This window comes from Lissotriton helveticus, chromosome 6 (assembly GCF_964261635.1).
Source record: "Lissotriton helveticus chromosome 6, aLisHel1.1, whole genome shotgun sequence".
Classification (NCBI taxonomy): Eukaryota; Metazoa; Chordata; class Amphibia; order Caudata; family Salamandridae; genus Lissotriton; species Lissotriton helveticus.
The window spans coordinates 1,697,080,053-1,697,097,886 of record NC_136067.1 but is presented as its reverse complement, the minus strand read 5'-3'; the positions used below and the strand labels follow the sequence as shown (position 1 = coordinate 1,697,097,886).

Below are 17,834 nucleotides of genomic sequence, written 5' to 3'. Positions count from 1 at the left end.
CCACACCCCCTGAGGTCAGCGCCCCCTCCACAAGTCAACATGTCAGCGCCCCCTCCATAGGTCAGCAGCCCCTCCACAGGTCAGCAGCCCCTTCACAGGTCAGCGACCAGTGCGGTCGCACGGGTCGCACTGTCCTAAAGCCGGCTCTGACAGCACTTAACATGCTTGCATATCCTGGGATGTTATTAGCCACAGCACACATACTGTCCACTCTTCCAAGCACAAACACTCTTACCATTCCAACCATATAATGAGCTCACTCACTGGCTGAGCCGCTGGGACTTGGAACTCTGGGGAGTATGCATAGTAACCAAGACAAGTCACAACACATCTCCCTCTGTTAAAGAAACAATAGAAAATTCAAATAAAACAATCGAGTCCCATAGATATTACTTCTAGATTAATATCAAATTAAAAGGGCAAGAGATGACACAATATGATAAAACAGTCCTATGAACATTAGAATACATAGATATTCACATCATGCAATCTTCAGCAGAACTAGGAAGCTAATAACACCACTAACTCATTCACCTCACAACATCAAGTTGCAACACACATGCTCCTGTAAAAAGCCCTTAATCACTCAGGAGGGACAACCCTAACATAAGGGTGCAATACACATATCCCTACACTACACATCCTTAACCTCTCAGAAGGACAACAGAAAAATATCAATCAGTGTCTCTAAACACTTACAGCAGGACCAGGGACTTCACACTCTTTACTGCAGCCACTCTCACAGCAGGACCAGGGACTCCAAATCCTCTACTGCACTTACACAACTCCCGGCAGGACCAGGTCTCACCTCGGGACCTCCACAAAGGGTATCTCTCAAACCATAACAGGGTATCTTTAAACCCATCACAGGGTATCTTTAAACCCATTACATTCCCACTAGCTCCGGGAATCTCAGAAAATGTAGTACAACACGCACAGTCCCAAACATCTCACTCAGTCTCTCAACAGACCCAAACTCATTCCAACGCAAAGGGGTACTTCACAGTGTAATACTTTATACAATATGCACACCTCAGAGTATAGGACACATTCACCAAACAGGGTTACCACACTCACCACACCCTGACACACAAGCAAAAACAAACTCATGCAGCAAATCCAGATCTCCCTGGATAAAATGCTCAGCAGATAATTTTGCTAGGCAAACATCAGAACACAGCAGCAAACTGAGAGGAGTACTAAGGAATAAACTGGCAAGCTCAATGATGATATAGCAAAAATTCCAGCACAAACTGTCAAAGTGCCTGGTCTTCACATTAACGTCACTCGACACACTCTCCTCCTCCTGTATAGTAAATAGGACAGAGAAAATGTACACTTGTACAACCTTGGGCTAAATACATGCCCCAACACCCATAGCCCCTTAGGAAGGGTGGAACCGTGGGCTAAACACATGCCCCTACACCCTTAATCCATAAGGAAGGGTGAAACCTTGGGCTAAATACCTGCCTCCACACCCTTAACCCCTTAGGAAGGGTGGAACCTTTGGCTAAACACATGCCCCTACACCCTTAACCCCTTAGGAAGGGTGGTAAAATCACACATCACCTCAATGTCACTCAACCAACACGGTCACACTCCAGGACCAACACGTCACAGCATGGTCACACTTTAGGACAAGCATATCACCGTACACACACTCCATCTTCTGCCTACCCAACATGACTGGGAAGAGAATTAAGCATGGCATTAAAAACATACTGAGGTAACACATCAAGATACCCCCCACTCTGGTGAGCCACCTCTCACCGACATCCAACCCTGAATATCAACAATAAGACCAACTGGAACAGTTCAATTGCTCCTCAGTTGCCACAAGAGGATTAGCAGTTGCAGTTTAGCACCTTCAAAACGACTCTAGTATGTGCCCCACACGTTGTAACCTCCCTCCTCAGCTTAGAATCCCTGGGCCTACACTACCCCAAAGTAAGGTAGTTGTGGTGCGATAATTCTTGCTCAATATGTGAAAGTCACTCACCACTGAACAAAATCCCAGAGAAAATTCAACAATGTCTCTCCACCATAGCAAGGAACCACTATAATCTTGTCTGGTTCTAATAAAGCTGAGCGGCAATTTTCACTGATGCCAACATTTATTCACAGCTCGAGCCAGCGTCTGAGCTGATGTCCACCATACTCCTTCTGCAGTAGAGATCCTTCCTTAGTGATCACGACAAAGGTTAATTTCATGCTGCTGGTTCGCTCACTTCATAACTTGCTGCATTATTTGTATCACAGTGCTGCCTGTTCACTTCCCTCTGCATGACTAGCCAACCATGAAATCTTCTCGTACATACGAACCTCAATCATAGTTTTTTCAACTCAGCAGCCACCCTCTAGATCTGTTGCACAATTTATGCTGGCATGTGAAAATGCTCTGGACTGTAGGCTGTCTGGTGTAATCGACACTGTTGGGGCTACCAGGCACAATCCTTCCTCACAGGCTTCGATCTCTTTTGTTTTGTAATCCACTTAGTTTAAATAACTATCTTGCATTTAAGAAAAATGCATAAAAGTACACAGTGCAAATGATAATTCAATAAATTAAGCTAAAGGGTATCATAGGCATTATCCTTTCTTAAAAACCTAAAGCGATAAAATGTCACATACAATTCTTATCTATGTAAAAAATACATTTCATCAGCGGGGTAACTAGTTTTTGCGAGTTTTTGAGGCTGCACATAAAAGGGAAGCAGTTACAAAGCACACATAAGGTGTATCTAGCTGTTGCATAATGGACAATGCAGTGATATAGCTGCGGAGACAAACATACTTAAAAAAGGGGATAATAAATCTTTCTTTCCTTTACATACAATTGGCAAAAAAATAAAATACGTACAATTGATTGTTTTGACACTTTGTCACAGGGGCAACAATCCAACTGATTTTGGGAAAAGACATTTGCAGGGTAGCCCAACATTAATGTCACATAGTTAAAACGGAATCTTGTCAAAATAAATCGTGATGATTATTTTCTGGTAAGGTATGAAGATGGGCCATGTAAAGTTGGTGGGTTCGCATTATAAGCAATTACTGTTACCTTTTCTCTGTATCTATTCCACCTATATTGTGCACATTTCTCTAGGAAAATCCTTTTTAGTCTAATCTTACTCCAAGAATCACAATGTTCAGGGTGGGCATAAAGATCCCCCAACCCCATCGATTCATGGGTACACCTATCTATAGTAGCCAAATGACTTTTGAGGCATGCTCCATTTTCATTACGTCCCTCAGGATTAGTTGGTTTGGCTGTCCCTCCTGTTTTCCATAGACAACCATAGTAGCAAAGGGGCTAATTTAATTATATCCGTAATGTATGGTAATGCTAACTCTTTATGGATTATGTAATTTGTAGAAGCCTTTGGGACAGACTGTAATCGTTTGGCAAATCTGTCCTCTATCATTTGTAAGTTATCCACTTGAGTTGTACCCCAGATTGCAGCCCCATACTTTGCTACGGAAACTGGTTTTGCCCAAAAAATTCTATCCATCTCATGTATTGGTTTATTACGCAGGTTAGAAGCAAATCAAACAATTGCAGCTATACTTTTCCTCATCTGTGTAGCTCGAGGTCACCATAGACTTCAAATCTAGTGTCAAAAATCAAACCTAGATAAGAGAAATTCTCTACATTTCAATATTATACTTTGCACTTGTTATCCTTCTTCCCCAATAGACTTAACAAAATACTGTTTTGTTAAAATATGAATCTAGGTTCTTCATGAAAAGGGCGTAGTTCGTAATACTCTTTAGTAAGGAAAGGGGTGTTCGGGCAAGTAAAACCACATCATCTCCATACAATAAAATTGGGAAATGAGTCGTATTGGCTCTCGGCGTATCTATAGATTTTTGCACCAGGATGTTATTTAGGCTATTAGTATATAGCGAGAACAAAAAGGGTGCGAGTATGCAGCCCTGTCTTACACCATTTGCAATAGTGAATGGTCTGGTGCACTCTCCTTGTTTACCATGACGCACCCTTGCAGAGGCTCCTATATACATTTGTCTAATAAAGCAGATAATTGCGATATCCACCCCATTTGCTCCATTATATACCACAACTTATTGTGATTGACACAGTCAAAAGCGGACAAAAGGTTCATTAATGCCATATAAAAACTTTCTTGCTTGGCCTGCGTATATTTTGCTGCTAGGAGAGCCAAGTTCAGACATTGGTCCAGCGTTCCTCTGCCCTTCCTGAACCCATATTGCACCTAAGCAAGTATCCCCTTTTCAGCTACCCATTCTTTCATTACTTAAGCAGTTCCACAAGTTTGCTGATAGTTTCTTGTTCTTCATGCGTAGTTTTTTTACGTTTGTCGCCAGTATTACAATCTAGGATGTAGTCTTGTAGGTTACAAAATATGTAGGTTTATTAGGTTCAGACCAGGTTACAAGTAAATCAGGTAGAGCCCCACAAGGAGCAATATCCTGCTGCTCAGCCCTTTTCAATCCAGCTGTCCACTCTTCCAAGCACAAACACTTAACATTCCAACCATCCAATGAGCTCACTCGCAGACCGAGCAGCAGGGACTTGGAACTCTGGAGAGGATGCATAATAATCACGACAAGTCACAATAGTAAATCATCATCCACTAAAGGTATTCCTGACTAGCATCGGGCACTCCTATTTCACTAGTCAGTTGTCCAAGTACAGAGCTTCATGGACTCCTGATCATCACTATGATGCCACCACTACCGACAGCCCTTCGAACAATAGAACCATGAATCGCTAGTGCCGTGATCCCCCCCCCCCCCCCCCCCCCCCCAAACAATATTTAACGTCTGTGGGCAGGAAGAACTGGAAGAATCTGGGATTCCAACCAGCCTCCCTCACGGTCATTAGAAACTGGCTCTGGGGCAGTATTTTTTAATTTATTCTGTCAAATGATCACGGTCAGAAGGGGAACATCCAGAATGGGTCTCAGACCTCCCTCGTTCTTGGGGGGCAACAAAGTGAACAGAATAGAATCATGTGTCCTCTTCTTTTAGAGGGACAACCTCTATGGTCCATTTGTTCAACAGGGAAAAGACTCCCTCATCTAAAAATTGAAGTCTGTGCGACAGAGCATGTCCTATTGGAAGGACGGCAGACGGAAGGAAAGGACAGGAAGGGTAGGACATAGCCCTTGTGGATAACCTGGATGGCACAGCAATGCACTTCAGTTGCCTCATAGCTGTGGAAAGATGTAAGACCCTCTGCTACACCAGAAGATAATGATGTGAAAGGCAACGTCCGAGTGGTGTTGAGGCAGCAGAGCCAGCAAAGGATGGTTGGGACTCCCTCTACTGCGGTTGGTTTCATTCCTTAAATACATCTATGCCCAGAAAGGAGTGCTGTAGCCCCTGGCATGTCTGGGCAAGAGGAGTAGGCTATTTCTGCTGGGACTGCATCACCATGGAGTAGCCAGACAGATGGGATCAGGAAGCTAGGCTCCATGCACGGGCTGTAGCTCTACTCTTTCAGAAATTGTTCTGGTAGGAGTCAGATTTTTCTCCGAACAGCTGCTTCCAAGTCTTGGAGATCACAAAAGAAGCCAGAGGAATGCATCAAAGTGTGCTGAAGCAGCGTGACAAGTGTGTTCTTTGATTGATTTGATTTATTGTGCAATGGTAAATAAAGTTCAATATCTGTTTGGCTGAATTCAAGCAGTCATTGACAGTGTCAGTTAACGGCTTTTTCATGTGGTCTAGCAAGCATACTAATTTAAATGTCACTGATTATCACAAGGCATGAACATACTGACACAGAAGGTAGGTGGAATTAGCAGTGTGGAGATATGGGCTTCCATTAGCAAAGATGCTCCTGCCTACAATTTAACCTTTTTCTGAATACCTAATCAGAGGCACCATTAAAAATGCATTTAGTGTTCTTCTTCATGAAGGACTTTTGGACTCCGAGATGTACTAGTGAAGGATGAGAAGAAACGTGTGAATCATTTTGATATGGTCCATAATGTCTGTGCGCTGACAGGCCCGAACACCATTTATTCCATGAACAGAGGCAAATGCTCCACCCCTGAGGAAGAGGGTTGCACGAGCTGTCAAAATGCTAGACTTCCCATCTGCAGAGGGCAATGTAAATTCCAAGGTTTCCGCCGCTTTATGCACTACATTCATAAAGAAGACTTCTCTGAGGCAGGAATAGAGAGATGTAGGATATCCCCTTCTGGTTAATTTTCTAGGGCACTCACATTTGGTATGTCTAGATACAAGCCAGCATCATTTTCAGTTGGGAAGGTTATCAGCTGCCAAATAACCATACTCTTCATGATCATAATCTGTATCAAGCATTGTGAGGGCGTTGGAGCCAAATATCTGCAGCATTCATGCAAATTTGAGAACTAGATAGGTGCTCTGCCAAGGGAATATCTTTGCCACATGGCTATGTTCTGATATTAAAGGCTTTCAGAACAACACTGTAGTCTGTTGTCGGTTCGGATGTTGACAACTTTTTAGGTGCAGAGCTCATGGAGGTGCAGCATTAGAAGGTATCATAGTTGGAGCAACTAAATCACCAGAAACAAGCTCTGGTGGCCCAAAGTTTGCAAGAGCCATCTTGAACAGATCCAGTATAGCAAGCTGGAATACCTCAATCTGCATGGGGGTCTGCTGATACACTAAAGCCCTAGTTTCATCTTTTTCAATAATAGGACCCTCGACGACGAGAAAGAGTTTTGTATCAGGGACTACCATTAAGACTACGAACGTTTCTGGGAATGTTTCCGAAGGGAAGAAGAAAACTTTTCTTACAATGACACTTTTTTGTAGGAATATCTTCTGGGAACTCTCCCTTCCAGCAGTTGTCATGTGGACCCGGATACATCATCTTCACCATATTTGGAAAGACTTAAAACCTGAATGTTTTGGAGGAGATATATGACCTGTCGACAAACCGAGAGCGCGTTTCAGACCCACATCAATTTGGTGCGTCAAAAGAGGCACTCATGCAAGCGGACCAGTTAACGCCCAATATATTCCAGTGCCAACACGACTGGAGGCTAAATAGTGACTGGCACCACCCAGTAGCCTGGTGAACTTCTGTTTGGGGTAAAAACGCTTTCCAGACAAGTCAGAAGCCTAAAGGGATAGTTCATAAGGTGAGGTATCTGTGGGAAGGTGTATCCATCAGAAAACGCCAGTTCCTACTGACACTTGCATGCTAGCCACGACATCCCCCCTCCAACTGATTACCACATCACATTTCAGCTTTACTGCGATTCCTCCTCAGCTTCACAAGCAGGTAGTAATGCATCAGACTATTGACATTCAACGCTGCAAAATGCCTCTTACCTCTCCGTGATTGAAATGGTTTTTGTTTAATGAAAACCCAGTAGCATCTCTTCAATGGACTATTAGTAATTCAAGTTTTTCCAAAAACCCTTTCAGTGCAATCACATAACTCATTTTGAACAATAAACCCTGCACTTATTTCTGATTGGCCATACTGTCACAGACAATTAAGGGCATTGGCATTGTAATTTCTGGTGCACTAAGGATACGAAAAACATCTCATTGCTGGTGGCAAAGGTTTAAAAGCTTGTTTTTCCGATTAGTCATACTCTTTTCATTATTACGAACCATCTTAACAGATTCTAAATACCATCTCTGCTGGGATCAGAAGCCTCCCACTGCTGAAGATAAGCTTCCTATGAGCTAATAGCGATGTCCTGTGGTACCTGGAGAGGAAGAGTTCATTATAAACTCTCTGAACACACATACAGTCAATATGGGAAGCACCTAAAAATTGCAATGATTTAACACAATTATTACCCTTACCAAGGAACAAAACACAAATGCTTCATGTTTACAAACTGCTTTGGAAATGTAGCAAGAAAAAGGCTGCACGCTTACCCCACTTTGCCAGGCAGGTACATAAGCAAAGGAACAACTGGAGAATCCTCATTGCCATAAATAATGAAGCCCATTGAATTCAGCTTCTGCCTGAAGTATTTAGTGTTTTCTGCAAGTTGTCGCACTCTTTCAATGCCTGAAAAGAAAAATATGGTCTTATTAATATTTGCATTAGAAAACTACAGTGCCAGCAAAGGAAGAGTTCTAAACAGCATAGGCTTGTAAGGATACATGAGCAAATGTCTATGAAATGCATGTACAGGAAAATCATAACATTTAAGTCTTTTAAATCTTTTATACAAGTCTTCCTAACCTCTACATTACATCCAAATAGTGCCATATGTTCATAAATATACTATGTATATTCAGAAACAAATATAAAAATATAACTTTATACAATAACCATCTGGTACTTGGAAACAGTTGCAGTGGGAGATGTACATGACTTGTGCCCTGGGTAGACTGAACATTATATGCCGAGCTACATTAACCAAGCATAACAGAGAGTACACTGCAGCGGTGCCTGTGCCCGATTCACTCAGGTCTTTGGAGAAAATCGGTTTGCACCACTTGGAGAATGCGGTGCATGCACATTTTTTCTTGTGAGACCGGTTTCCCCTTGAGATTACTGTACACATATATTTCGTTTATTTACCAAATTCTCTGGGGATATATGGCACAACCCATTTTGTTTTTTTGAGAGATTAGACTCAGCATTTGAGGCTATGAGGATTTTGAGCTGCGTTGTTTCTGCCGACAGACATTTCATTGCATGCACTGCAGTGCCTCATTAAATAGTGCTGCAGTTTAGGTGGGGAAGTCCCTGTCAGCAGGCTGGGAAGAGGAGTGGATGTATGAGGGTGGCACCCCCTGTATATAAAAAAAATATATATTAAAAAAAAAGCAGCAATCACTGCACTGCAAACACCGGTGTCAAGAGTGAGTTAGTGTTTGGCATTTGGTGAAATGTCAGCAAGTCACATTTGTGGCCTTTGGAGCATTTGCAGGTTGGGGAGGGAAGTCCACGTAGCTAGTTCCTCACGATTTTAGAAAACTGAACGTCTTCATGCAGGGGATCAATCGTATATGAACTAGGATACTGCCAGAGTAATTAAGCAGGAAACTCCACCCATCTTAGTTGTAGAGCACTACATTCCACAAGTTAAAAAACAAAAAAGTAAATAATATATTAAGCATAGCAGAACTCAGTCACAATTGCCATCATATAAGTATCCCTGGGCGGTAAATTCCGCTCCGCTCGCGGAATTTTTGCAATTCCGCGTTCCGCAGCATAGCGGAATTTTTTCCTTGTTTGCGCTTTCAAAATGCGTGTTCGCGCACGCGGGAGCGACTTACCCGGATCCCTGTGTTCGCCGATGAGTTTTCCTATCCGTTTGCGTCCGGCCACGAGATCCCGCGAGAGTGTGCAATCGCGAACATGTTATTCGGACGCGCCATCGGACATCCGCTTTTACGAACAGGCAACTCGCATCGCAAGCGGGCGGGACAAGTGAAACAAGATGGCCGCGACCGCATGGACAATTTTCGCAAGATACTTCTCCCCCGAACACACAAACAGTGTCCCCGAGCAAGAAAAACACATCGCGAACAGGCGGAACAAGCAATTCCGCATGCTCGAGGAATTCTGCATAGTTTGCAGAGATATTTTACCGTTTCGCAAAACTGTGCGTAAAGCGACTACGCAAATTCCGTCCAGCCTTACTTATAAGAGGGTTGGTCCTGCTGGAATATGGCTAACGTGAACGTAAATTGCAAGCAAGTAATATAAACAACAAAAAAATGGCTGGTCAACTCATACAATAAGAAATGGCTGGGTCAAGGAATGGTTGCAACCTTTTAGCGTTGTAAGCACATTAGTTGTCACTGTGTTAAAAAAAAATAATCAAAGCAAATGTACTGGAGGACGACTTCAGGATAGGAACGAAATTAAAAACAGATGAGAAATTAGAGGAAGTGGAGCAAGATGGGGAAAGGCAATTACAAACGAGAACATGAGACATGGGATGATACAGGCAAATAGTTAAGAATAAGGGTAAGACCTGGGGCAGAGAAGAGTCAAGTGGCAACATCGAGATTGCATCTTGCTAAGTGTTATGATATTCAGGTTAGTCTCTAGGACCTATGGTCAGGATGGCCTTTATTCGGCGAGGTGGGGTCGTTAAAAGGGCCGCTCTCGTTGGAACTGGTGATAAAGAAGATTTTTTGAAGTGGTTCGAGGTACTGGTGAAATGTTTTAAACGCCCACACAACCTCAGTACTCCGAGACGTTCGGGAGCTGAAGAGAAGTCTATTAGAACTGAGGATGATTGACTAAAGACCACTGTTGAATTTGTATAGATGGAAGGTTGGGGTACTTTTGGCCTTGAGGAAAAGTAGTCTGATTTCATATCAATTAAATTCCTCGAAGTTCCTTGCCACTCACAGTTCCACAGCTGCTTTTTTAAGCACATTTGAGTGGTGGTAATGAAGTTTTGGGACTCTTTTGTAGTGGTGTGGTCTAGCATGGCTTTTTAGTCGTGTGTGAATAAAACTTTTGAGGGTAGCTGTAGCTATACTTTCTATTAAAGACTAATGTAAGATCTAATGTACGAGGGGGGCCATTATATTTGATTAGTTCGATCTTAGTGGGTCAACAGCCACTGGGTGGGAAGGCTGATAAGGAGGCAGAAGTGGAGGTTTTGTAAACTGGTGTGTGAGAGAAAAAGAGATGTTTTGTTTTTTGTGGGCGTTTTCAGCGAGAGCTTTGCTACACTGCTGAATGTAGATATATTGAGGTTTTGAAAGAGGCTAAAACTAAATTTAGGGGACCATTTTGCTGTTGGAACTGGATAAGTGGGGTTTAACACCTGTAGGGGTATTTTAATTAGTTCAAGGGAGAGGTTTGTAGCATTGGTGAGTAGGAAGGAAAAATCATCTTTCTGGTGTTTTGTAGAGATAGTTTTGTATTGTTCCAAGTTAGTTGTGGATAGTGACCATTCGCAATTTTAGTTTTTTGTTTTAGGAATACGAAGAGGTTTTTGAATCAGAGGATTCCGAGGGAGCCCTTCAATCAGACTTTGCTTTTTTTGGCTGCTGAGTGCTGAAATGAGATAACATGTCTAGTGTGCGAGTCAAAGGATGCCATCTTTGAGGGCATTTGACACATCATTTCGAAAGAAAAAGGTGTTCTATGGTAATACTGGACCTTTGTTGTTTAGAGGGGCTTGGAAGCATTGTTCTTAATGGATCTAGTAAAGCTTGCTGTTGTCACGTTTCGCTTGTTGATCAGGTGTAAAGAGGGTGACTGGGAAAGGGATAGATGTGTAGCATGTCCATAAGATGTTTTCTACAGCCTAAAGCGTTGATTACTAAGTTCTACAGAAAAATAATATTGAGGTTCTGTTCTATCCATGTTGTGGGTAGGAGTTTTTCACCAGCAGATGTAATCCGAGTGCTTTGACCTCTCCAGTACAGGATGAAACATTTGGGAAACATGAGTTTTGCTTACAAGTTGAAGCTTTCAAGCAGTACACGACCGGTCTGATGATAGAATGAGATAGGAGCTAGTGCACAAAAGGGTGAGGCGCCATTGGCAAGGGCAGAAATTTGAGAGTTTGGGAATTAGTCCGGGTGTTCCTTACTACTTGCGGAAGTCAGACCTGTGCCTGAATTAGAGGGACATTGATTTTCTTTTCCATAGTTTATTCCAACTCTTCAACGATCAGCTCGGAAATCCGAGCATACATTAGAATCTGGTTGTACGGAGTGATAATTTTTCCTTTGGTCACCAATTACTTATTGGTTTCAGATTTGTTTTCCTAGGGATTACCACAGGACTCTACAAAATCCTGTGGAGGTGTTGTAACCTTACACTGATAACTCTTCTTATCCAGGGGAATTCAAAGCTATTCCACTTGTCCAAGTCTGCATACAGATTAGCTATCTGTGTGGTATTACCACACAAGGTTTTCACTCAGTTCCCACCAAATCAATTGTAGGCCTTATTCAACAGTTCCCCTGACTCTGCTATGTTTAGAGAAGTCGATGGAGCAAAACCCTTGCAACCCAAGACCTGATGAAAGTCTTCAAATTCTTCAAGATGTTGTCAGGGCTATCCCAGAAATTGATCAAAAATCGAATTAACTGGTTTGAACAAATACTACTGTTTGTACTTTTCAACATGAAGTACTTGTCTTCAATTTCTCCATTCTGTCTTAGTTTTCTGCCATGATTACTAGAGTGAGGGCAAACACGAGAAGATATACAAGACGTAATTGAGGGAAAACATTAGAATTGATAGAAGAATGCATTAAGCTAGATTTCATACCTACAGCCCCAGTAATGCTACATTCATTTGATCAAAGGCCTTCTCCGCGTTAAATGTGAACAAGGCAAGTTGGTTTTGTTCAAATTGATTGTGTCTATTGCACTTAAAACCCTTCTAATGCGGTCAAAAGTCTTACGCATCATGTATTTACATAATCATGACCGATTAACCCCTTCGGTGCTCATGACGGAGCGGTTCCGTCATGAGCGCCAGTTGGGCTGTGCTCATGACGGAACCGTTCCGTCATGACCACACCTGTTTTTAAGAACGTTCAGCACAGCGCGAAAATTTGCGCCGCGCTGAACGGGTTAAGATTGCAAAGCCAGTTTTTAATCTACATTAGGCGACTGCTTCTAATAATTAGGAACATTTACAAGCTAGACTTAAGAGTTTGCGCTTAAACAGAGATTATGATAGAAAATCCCACAAAGAATGGGGAGAATGTCTTACAGAAGAAAACATGTAAACTAAAATACTTTGGTATAGGGTCATTTAAAAGTCTGAATAGTACCAGCCCCGCTGAAAGAAAAGGGTAGTATTAATTTACTTTTCTCTTCTTTGATATATGTAAACACTTTACATTTGCTTCACACAATGGGCGAAAGTTGTCTTATACTAACAAGGGTCGGCTTTGTTTTTAAACCAACACTCACCAACAGCCTGATGTTTAAGTGCATTTATTTAAAATTAGAAACAACCACACCAAATACCCATGCCTGATTCAAATGTAAGGAGCAAGAGGCAATGGGCAGTTTCTCGACTGGATTAGTTCAAAATAAACATCACCATTGTGGAAAATGGAAGGGAGTGAGGATCCTTTGCATGTGAATTTCTGGATGCACAGATTAGTAAATTATCCTCCTCTCTCAAAGTCTCCCTGAAATAACTTTCAATCTGTAACAGCATACAATCATCTCTGGATACCTACCCTATCTAACCAATCCACATTCAATTCTCATATTTTAAATATTCTCTATATTTTCATACTGTTTCCTCGATGGCAATCTGAAACGGCTCCAACTGCCCTAAAGCCCCCTGACTGACTGTCAGTCGTCTCTAGTAAGACAAGTATTATCACTCAACTGAAGTAGGTGGAACGGCTTCCTCTAATCTGTGTCAAGAAGGCGGTCCAGGAAGCGACCAGCAGTAATTTTTGCAGTATCCTTCCCGTAGTTATGAAGTGCTTTGGGATTTGGTAGTATCCAGGCACGAGGCAGTTCGAAGTACTGCCAACATTCTATTCAAAAGTGGCATCAACAATAAACTGGAGCCTCATGAAAGCAGATACTGTTGAAAACTACAGACACTTACAACGAACCCCGGCCAGGCCAATTTATTATCAGGCACAGGTGATCAATCACCAAGCATGTCAGCTCCTCAGCAGAAAAGCCGCTAGGACACACTGCCTTACATCTGTTGGGGAGTAGAGACTGACGAACAGCCAATGAAGGGACAGCACTTCGAAAGAGCACCCTCTCTGTCAGGCTCAAACTGATGACAAGCTGAATGCCAGGTGCACAGAAGTGAACTATTGTAAGTGGAACATTTGGTACTACACTGCATGCCTAGGTCCTTGATTATGTGTTCTAAATACAAAATAATGTACTACTTCCACATTCTAATAGCCACCTGTTGAAATCTGCGCCTCCAGTCACTTCTATGCATGAGTGAACTCAGAGTGGTGGTGCAATGGTGGAAGAATGTACGGATGTAAGTAAGGATGACATGATGAATGGTGGATGAAATGGCAGGAGAATCAAACTCTTGAAGGGAGGGTCTGACCTACTTGCTTTGCTATCATGTTGCCATTAGAGGTGTGGCTGAAAGTGGGAGATTGCAGCACTTGTTGAGAAAAAAGCTCACCATGTACTCAAAAAATTCAACCATGACTTGTCTCGCTCCTTGGAGAATTCATGCAGCCCGCAATCAAAGGACCGTACTATACCTCCACCAATTTACTGAAAGCTTGCTCGAGGCTGGTCCCAGGGTGTTATTGATACTGCAGCAGACAGAGGCCTTGAAGAAGGCCATGCTGAAACTTTTCCAAACAATGTCAGCTCCTTCTGGAGCTCCTTTGAGCCTCATGGAACTATTGGGGCCTAAATTGGAATGTTGCAGGCACAGTCTGCCCTGGCACCAACTGAAGCAACTGAGCCTTTGCCAAACCCCCTACAAGCACAGGCCCATGTCTCTACTCATGCGCCAGAGGCCTGGTTTCTTCCTCCATCTCTGGCTTTGTTTTCAAGGTGCCCACTCTAGATTGAAACCGGATGTGTGTTTCCAATCTGTAGCCAATACTTGCTCACGCCAGGTCTATGCCTCATAGCGATGTTATCAAAGTGCAGTCCACAACTTTGGAAGAAACCCAACCTCTCCTTCAACGCCCTTACTACTGTAGGCTAGAAGCCTTGTTTGGATCACTACACGGGCGCTTGCCTGCATTTATTCACAGAATGCCAGTGGCCTGGATATTTTCCCTAAGATAGAGCTGGGTTCCCCACTGAGGACCTTCAGAGGAGAGCACCGCTTTTTGTTGTGTAGTCCAAAAGAACAACAGAAGAGTTAGACCTTCAGTTAGCTACAATAGCGACTAATGCAAATCTACTGATGGAAATCTAGCAACTTGGGTCTACTACTTCAGAGCCCTTACTACCCTTTAACGAAGCTTTGGCAGAAACTGATGGACCTGGTCTAAGGCATGTTTATTTCCCACACTAATTTGTATGATGGCTAGGTGCCAGAGGCCTGACCATGGGGACATGACTTTTCAGACCCAGTACCCAACTCCCGAAAGCTTGGTGTTTCAGGCTTCCACGAGCAAAGACAATCCCAATGCATTCCCTACTGTGCTGACAGCTAGGGAACCCAAGCACATTAACTCATTCAAGAAAATAATCTTTTCCTCTGCCCGTTTGGCTTTGTGGTCCCAGACGACATACTGCCTGCTATGACGATAATCACATGACCTCTGGGATATGGCTAGCAATTTCAGACAAATTCAAAAACGCTTTTGGCTCAGATAACTGAAGACAAACAGGACATGGCCAAGAAGGTGTTCAGCGACAGTCTGGACACAACGGACTGTGTAGGTTGCACAATAGGCACCAGTGTGGTGATCTGATCAGCCTTCATGCCTGGATGTGTAACAGGATTTTCTTTTTTTGTGCGAGAAAGTGTACTGAAGATCTTCAAAAATGTCCTAGCTATGACCCACTTTTTGGGTATGCATTCCACGGCCCGTCAAATACACCGGTACTACTGAAACTTTAGATGATACTCTTGAGGTCTTGACTAACACCAGAGGCAGTCTGCGCATCCCGTACAACAACAAGTGTAGCCCGGTTGTGGCTTCAGATGACATGGTGGAAGCAGAGAAAGCAGTCTTCTTTTTCTTCCTCCTCTGCAGTGACTGCAACCAAGCATCTTTGATTTCCACTCCCTTGGCCATGCATAGCGAGTAGGGAGCAGAATCTGTTTTCTAAATGCCATTACCCCATGCATAAATGCGCAACCTCATGGTAAATACGTATAAATGCAGTTAACTCAGACCAGTGCATGCTGTAGGTTAATCAACAAGGTTTAGTCAGGGGTATTAGTCCGGAAATTTTTTAGTGCCCAAAAAGAGGACTCAGACTGATAATAGACTTTCAACTTCTGAACACCTTCCTCTAAAAGGGCAACTTTAAGATGTCGACTTTGGCTCATATTCTTTCTGCCCAGGATTGAGGCAACTTGTCTGTGTCCTTGGACTTGCAGAATGGGTGCTTTCATACCCATCCTGAAATTTCATAGATGCTTTCTTCAGTTTGTGGTGGGGTCAGAAAACCTTCAGTTTGCCATCCTGCCCTTTGGCCCCACCACAGCCCCTCTGGGGCTTCAGAGGGTGATGAACAAGTTACTTACCTTCGGTAACGATATATCTGTAAGAAACAGTAGTTAGTATTAGATTCCTTACCTTAGAATATCCCCAGGCGTCAGTCTGGATCCGGAAACTTTTGCGTAGCAGTACCCCTGCGCGTCGGTAGGCGTCGTCTGCAGGCGTCCCCTGCGGCTCCGCGTCGTCGGCGTCGTGCACCGTGATGACGTCGCTGGAGTATATAGACGCCGCCTCCGCGCGCTGACGTCAGTTCTTTACACACAGCTTTTCCGCGCCAGAACACGCAGAGCCATGTGAGAACTAACACTGGTGCCATTTGAAACTAGGGCCCTGAAAGGGATGTCCTTAACCCTAGGTATCAGTTCGCAGAACGGGGAGGATGGGTGGGGCGGTAAGGAATCTAATACTAACAAATGTTTCTTACAGATATATCTTTACCGAAGGTAAGTAACTTGTTCATCTGAAAGAAACAGGTTAGTATTAGATTCCTTACCTTAGAATAGATACCCCAGCAATACCAACCCCGGTGGTGGGTCTGCGAACCAATACAAACCTACACCAGAAAGTCCTGGAGGACCGAACGGCCAAAGAAGCCATCCCTCCGGACTTGACTGTCCAGGCAGTAGTGCCTCGCAAAGGTGTGCAGCGAGGCCCACGTAGCCGCCTGGCAAATGTCCTGCAAAGGGACTCCCCGGCCCAGGGCAGTAGTAGCCGCCGTGGCCCGAGTGGAATGGGCCCTCAGCTCAACAGGAGGCTCCTTCCGAGCCAAAGAGTAGCATGCTTTGATGCACAGGACGACCCACCGAGAGATGGTTCGTTTCTGTACCGCCCTTCCCTTCTTCTCACCCACGTAGCCAACAAACAGTTGGTCATCCACCCGGAACTGGCGTGTGCGATCCATATAAAATGAAAGCGCACGTTTTGGGTCCAGACGATGGAGCCGCTCTTCATCTTTTGAAGGATGCGGAGGCGGAAAGAAGGAGGGTAAGGTGATGGACTGCCCGATGTGAAAAGCAGAAACTACTTTGGGCAGGAAAGAAGGCCTAGTCCTAAGAACCACCTTGTCAGGATGGACGGACATGAAAGGAGGTTTGACAGAAAGAGCCTGGAGCTCACTCACTCTCCTGGCAGAGGTGATGGCAACCAGGAAGGCCGTCTTTAAAGTGAGAAGACGGAGAGGACAGGAATGAAGCGGCTCAAAGGGAGCACACATCAAGAATGTCAGAACCAGGTTCAAGTCCCACTGAGGCATCACGAACGGAACAGGTGGATACATGTGCATGATGCCTTTCAAGAATCTCAGTACAATAGGGGACTTGAATAAAGATGGCTGATCAGGTAGCCTTAAGAAGGCGGAAAGGGCAGAAAGGTAGCCCTTGATAGTGCCCAGAGCAGAGCCCTGCTGGGCAAGAGAAAGAAGGAAGAGGAGAACCTCGGAAAGAGGGGCAGAAAGGGGATCCACAGCCTTTGCTGTGCACCATGCCACAAATCTGTTCCACCGGCAGGCGTATACCGACTTTGTGGAGGGACGCCTGGCTGCCAGAATCACATCACAGACTTCAGGAGGCAAGTCGAATGGCCTCAACTGACGCCGCTCAATCTCCACGCATGGAGGTGGAGGCTGGACAGGTTCGGGTGGAGGACCGTCCCCTGCTGCTGCGACAGAAGGTCCTCCTGAAGAGGCAGGCGGATCGAGGGACCGACTGACATGCTGAGTAGCTCGGGATACCAGTATCTTCGAGCCCAGTCCGGAGC

General features: G+C 44.0%; 1 protein-coding gene across 7 annotated transcripts in view; it reads right to left on the bottom strand.

Annotated features, from left to right (window-relative positions):
* The window catches only part of SPTLC3 (serine palmitoyltransferase long chain base subunit 3), an 822,967-nt gene that overhangs the window by 71,819 nt on the left and 733,314 nt on the right, over nt 1-17,834 (bottom strand). For all 7 annotated transcript variants that reach the window (XM_078649546.1, XM_078649545.1, XM_078649551.1 and 4 more), the window contains exon 10: nt 7,876-8,011. In XM_078649546.1, coding sequence (XP_078505672.1) covers nt 7,876-8,011 — 136 coding nt within the window. The remainder of the gene's footprint in view (nt 1-7,875; nt 8,012-17,834) is intronic.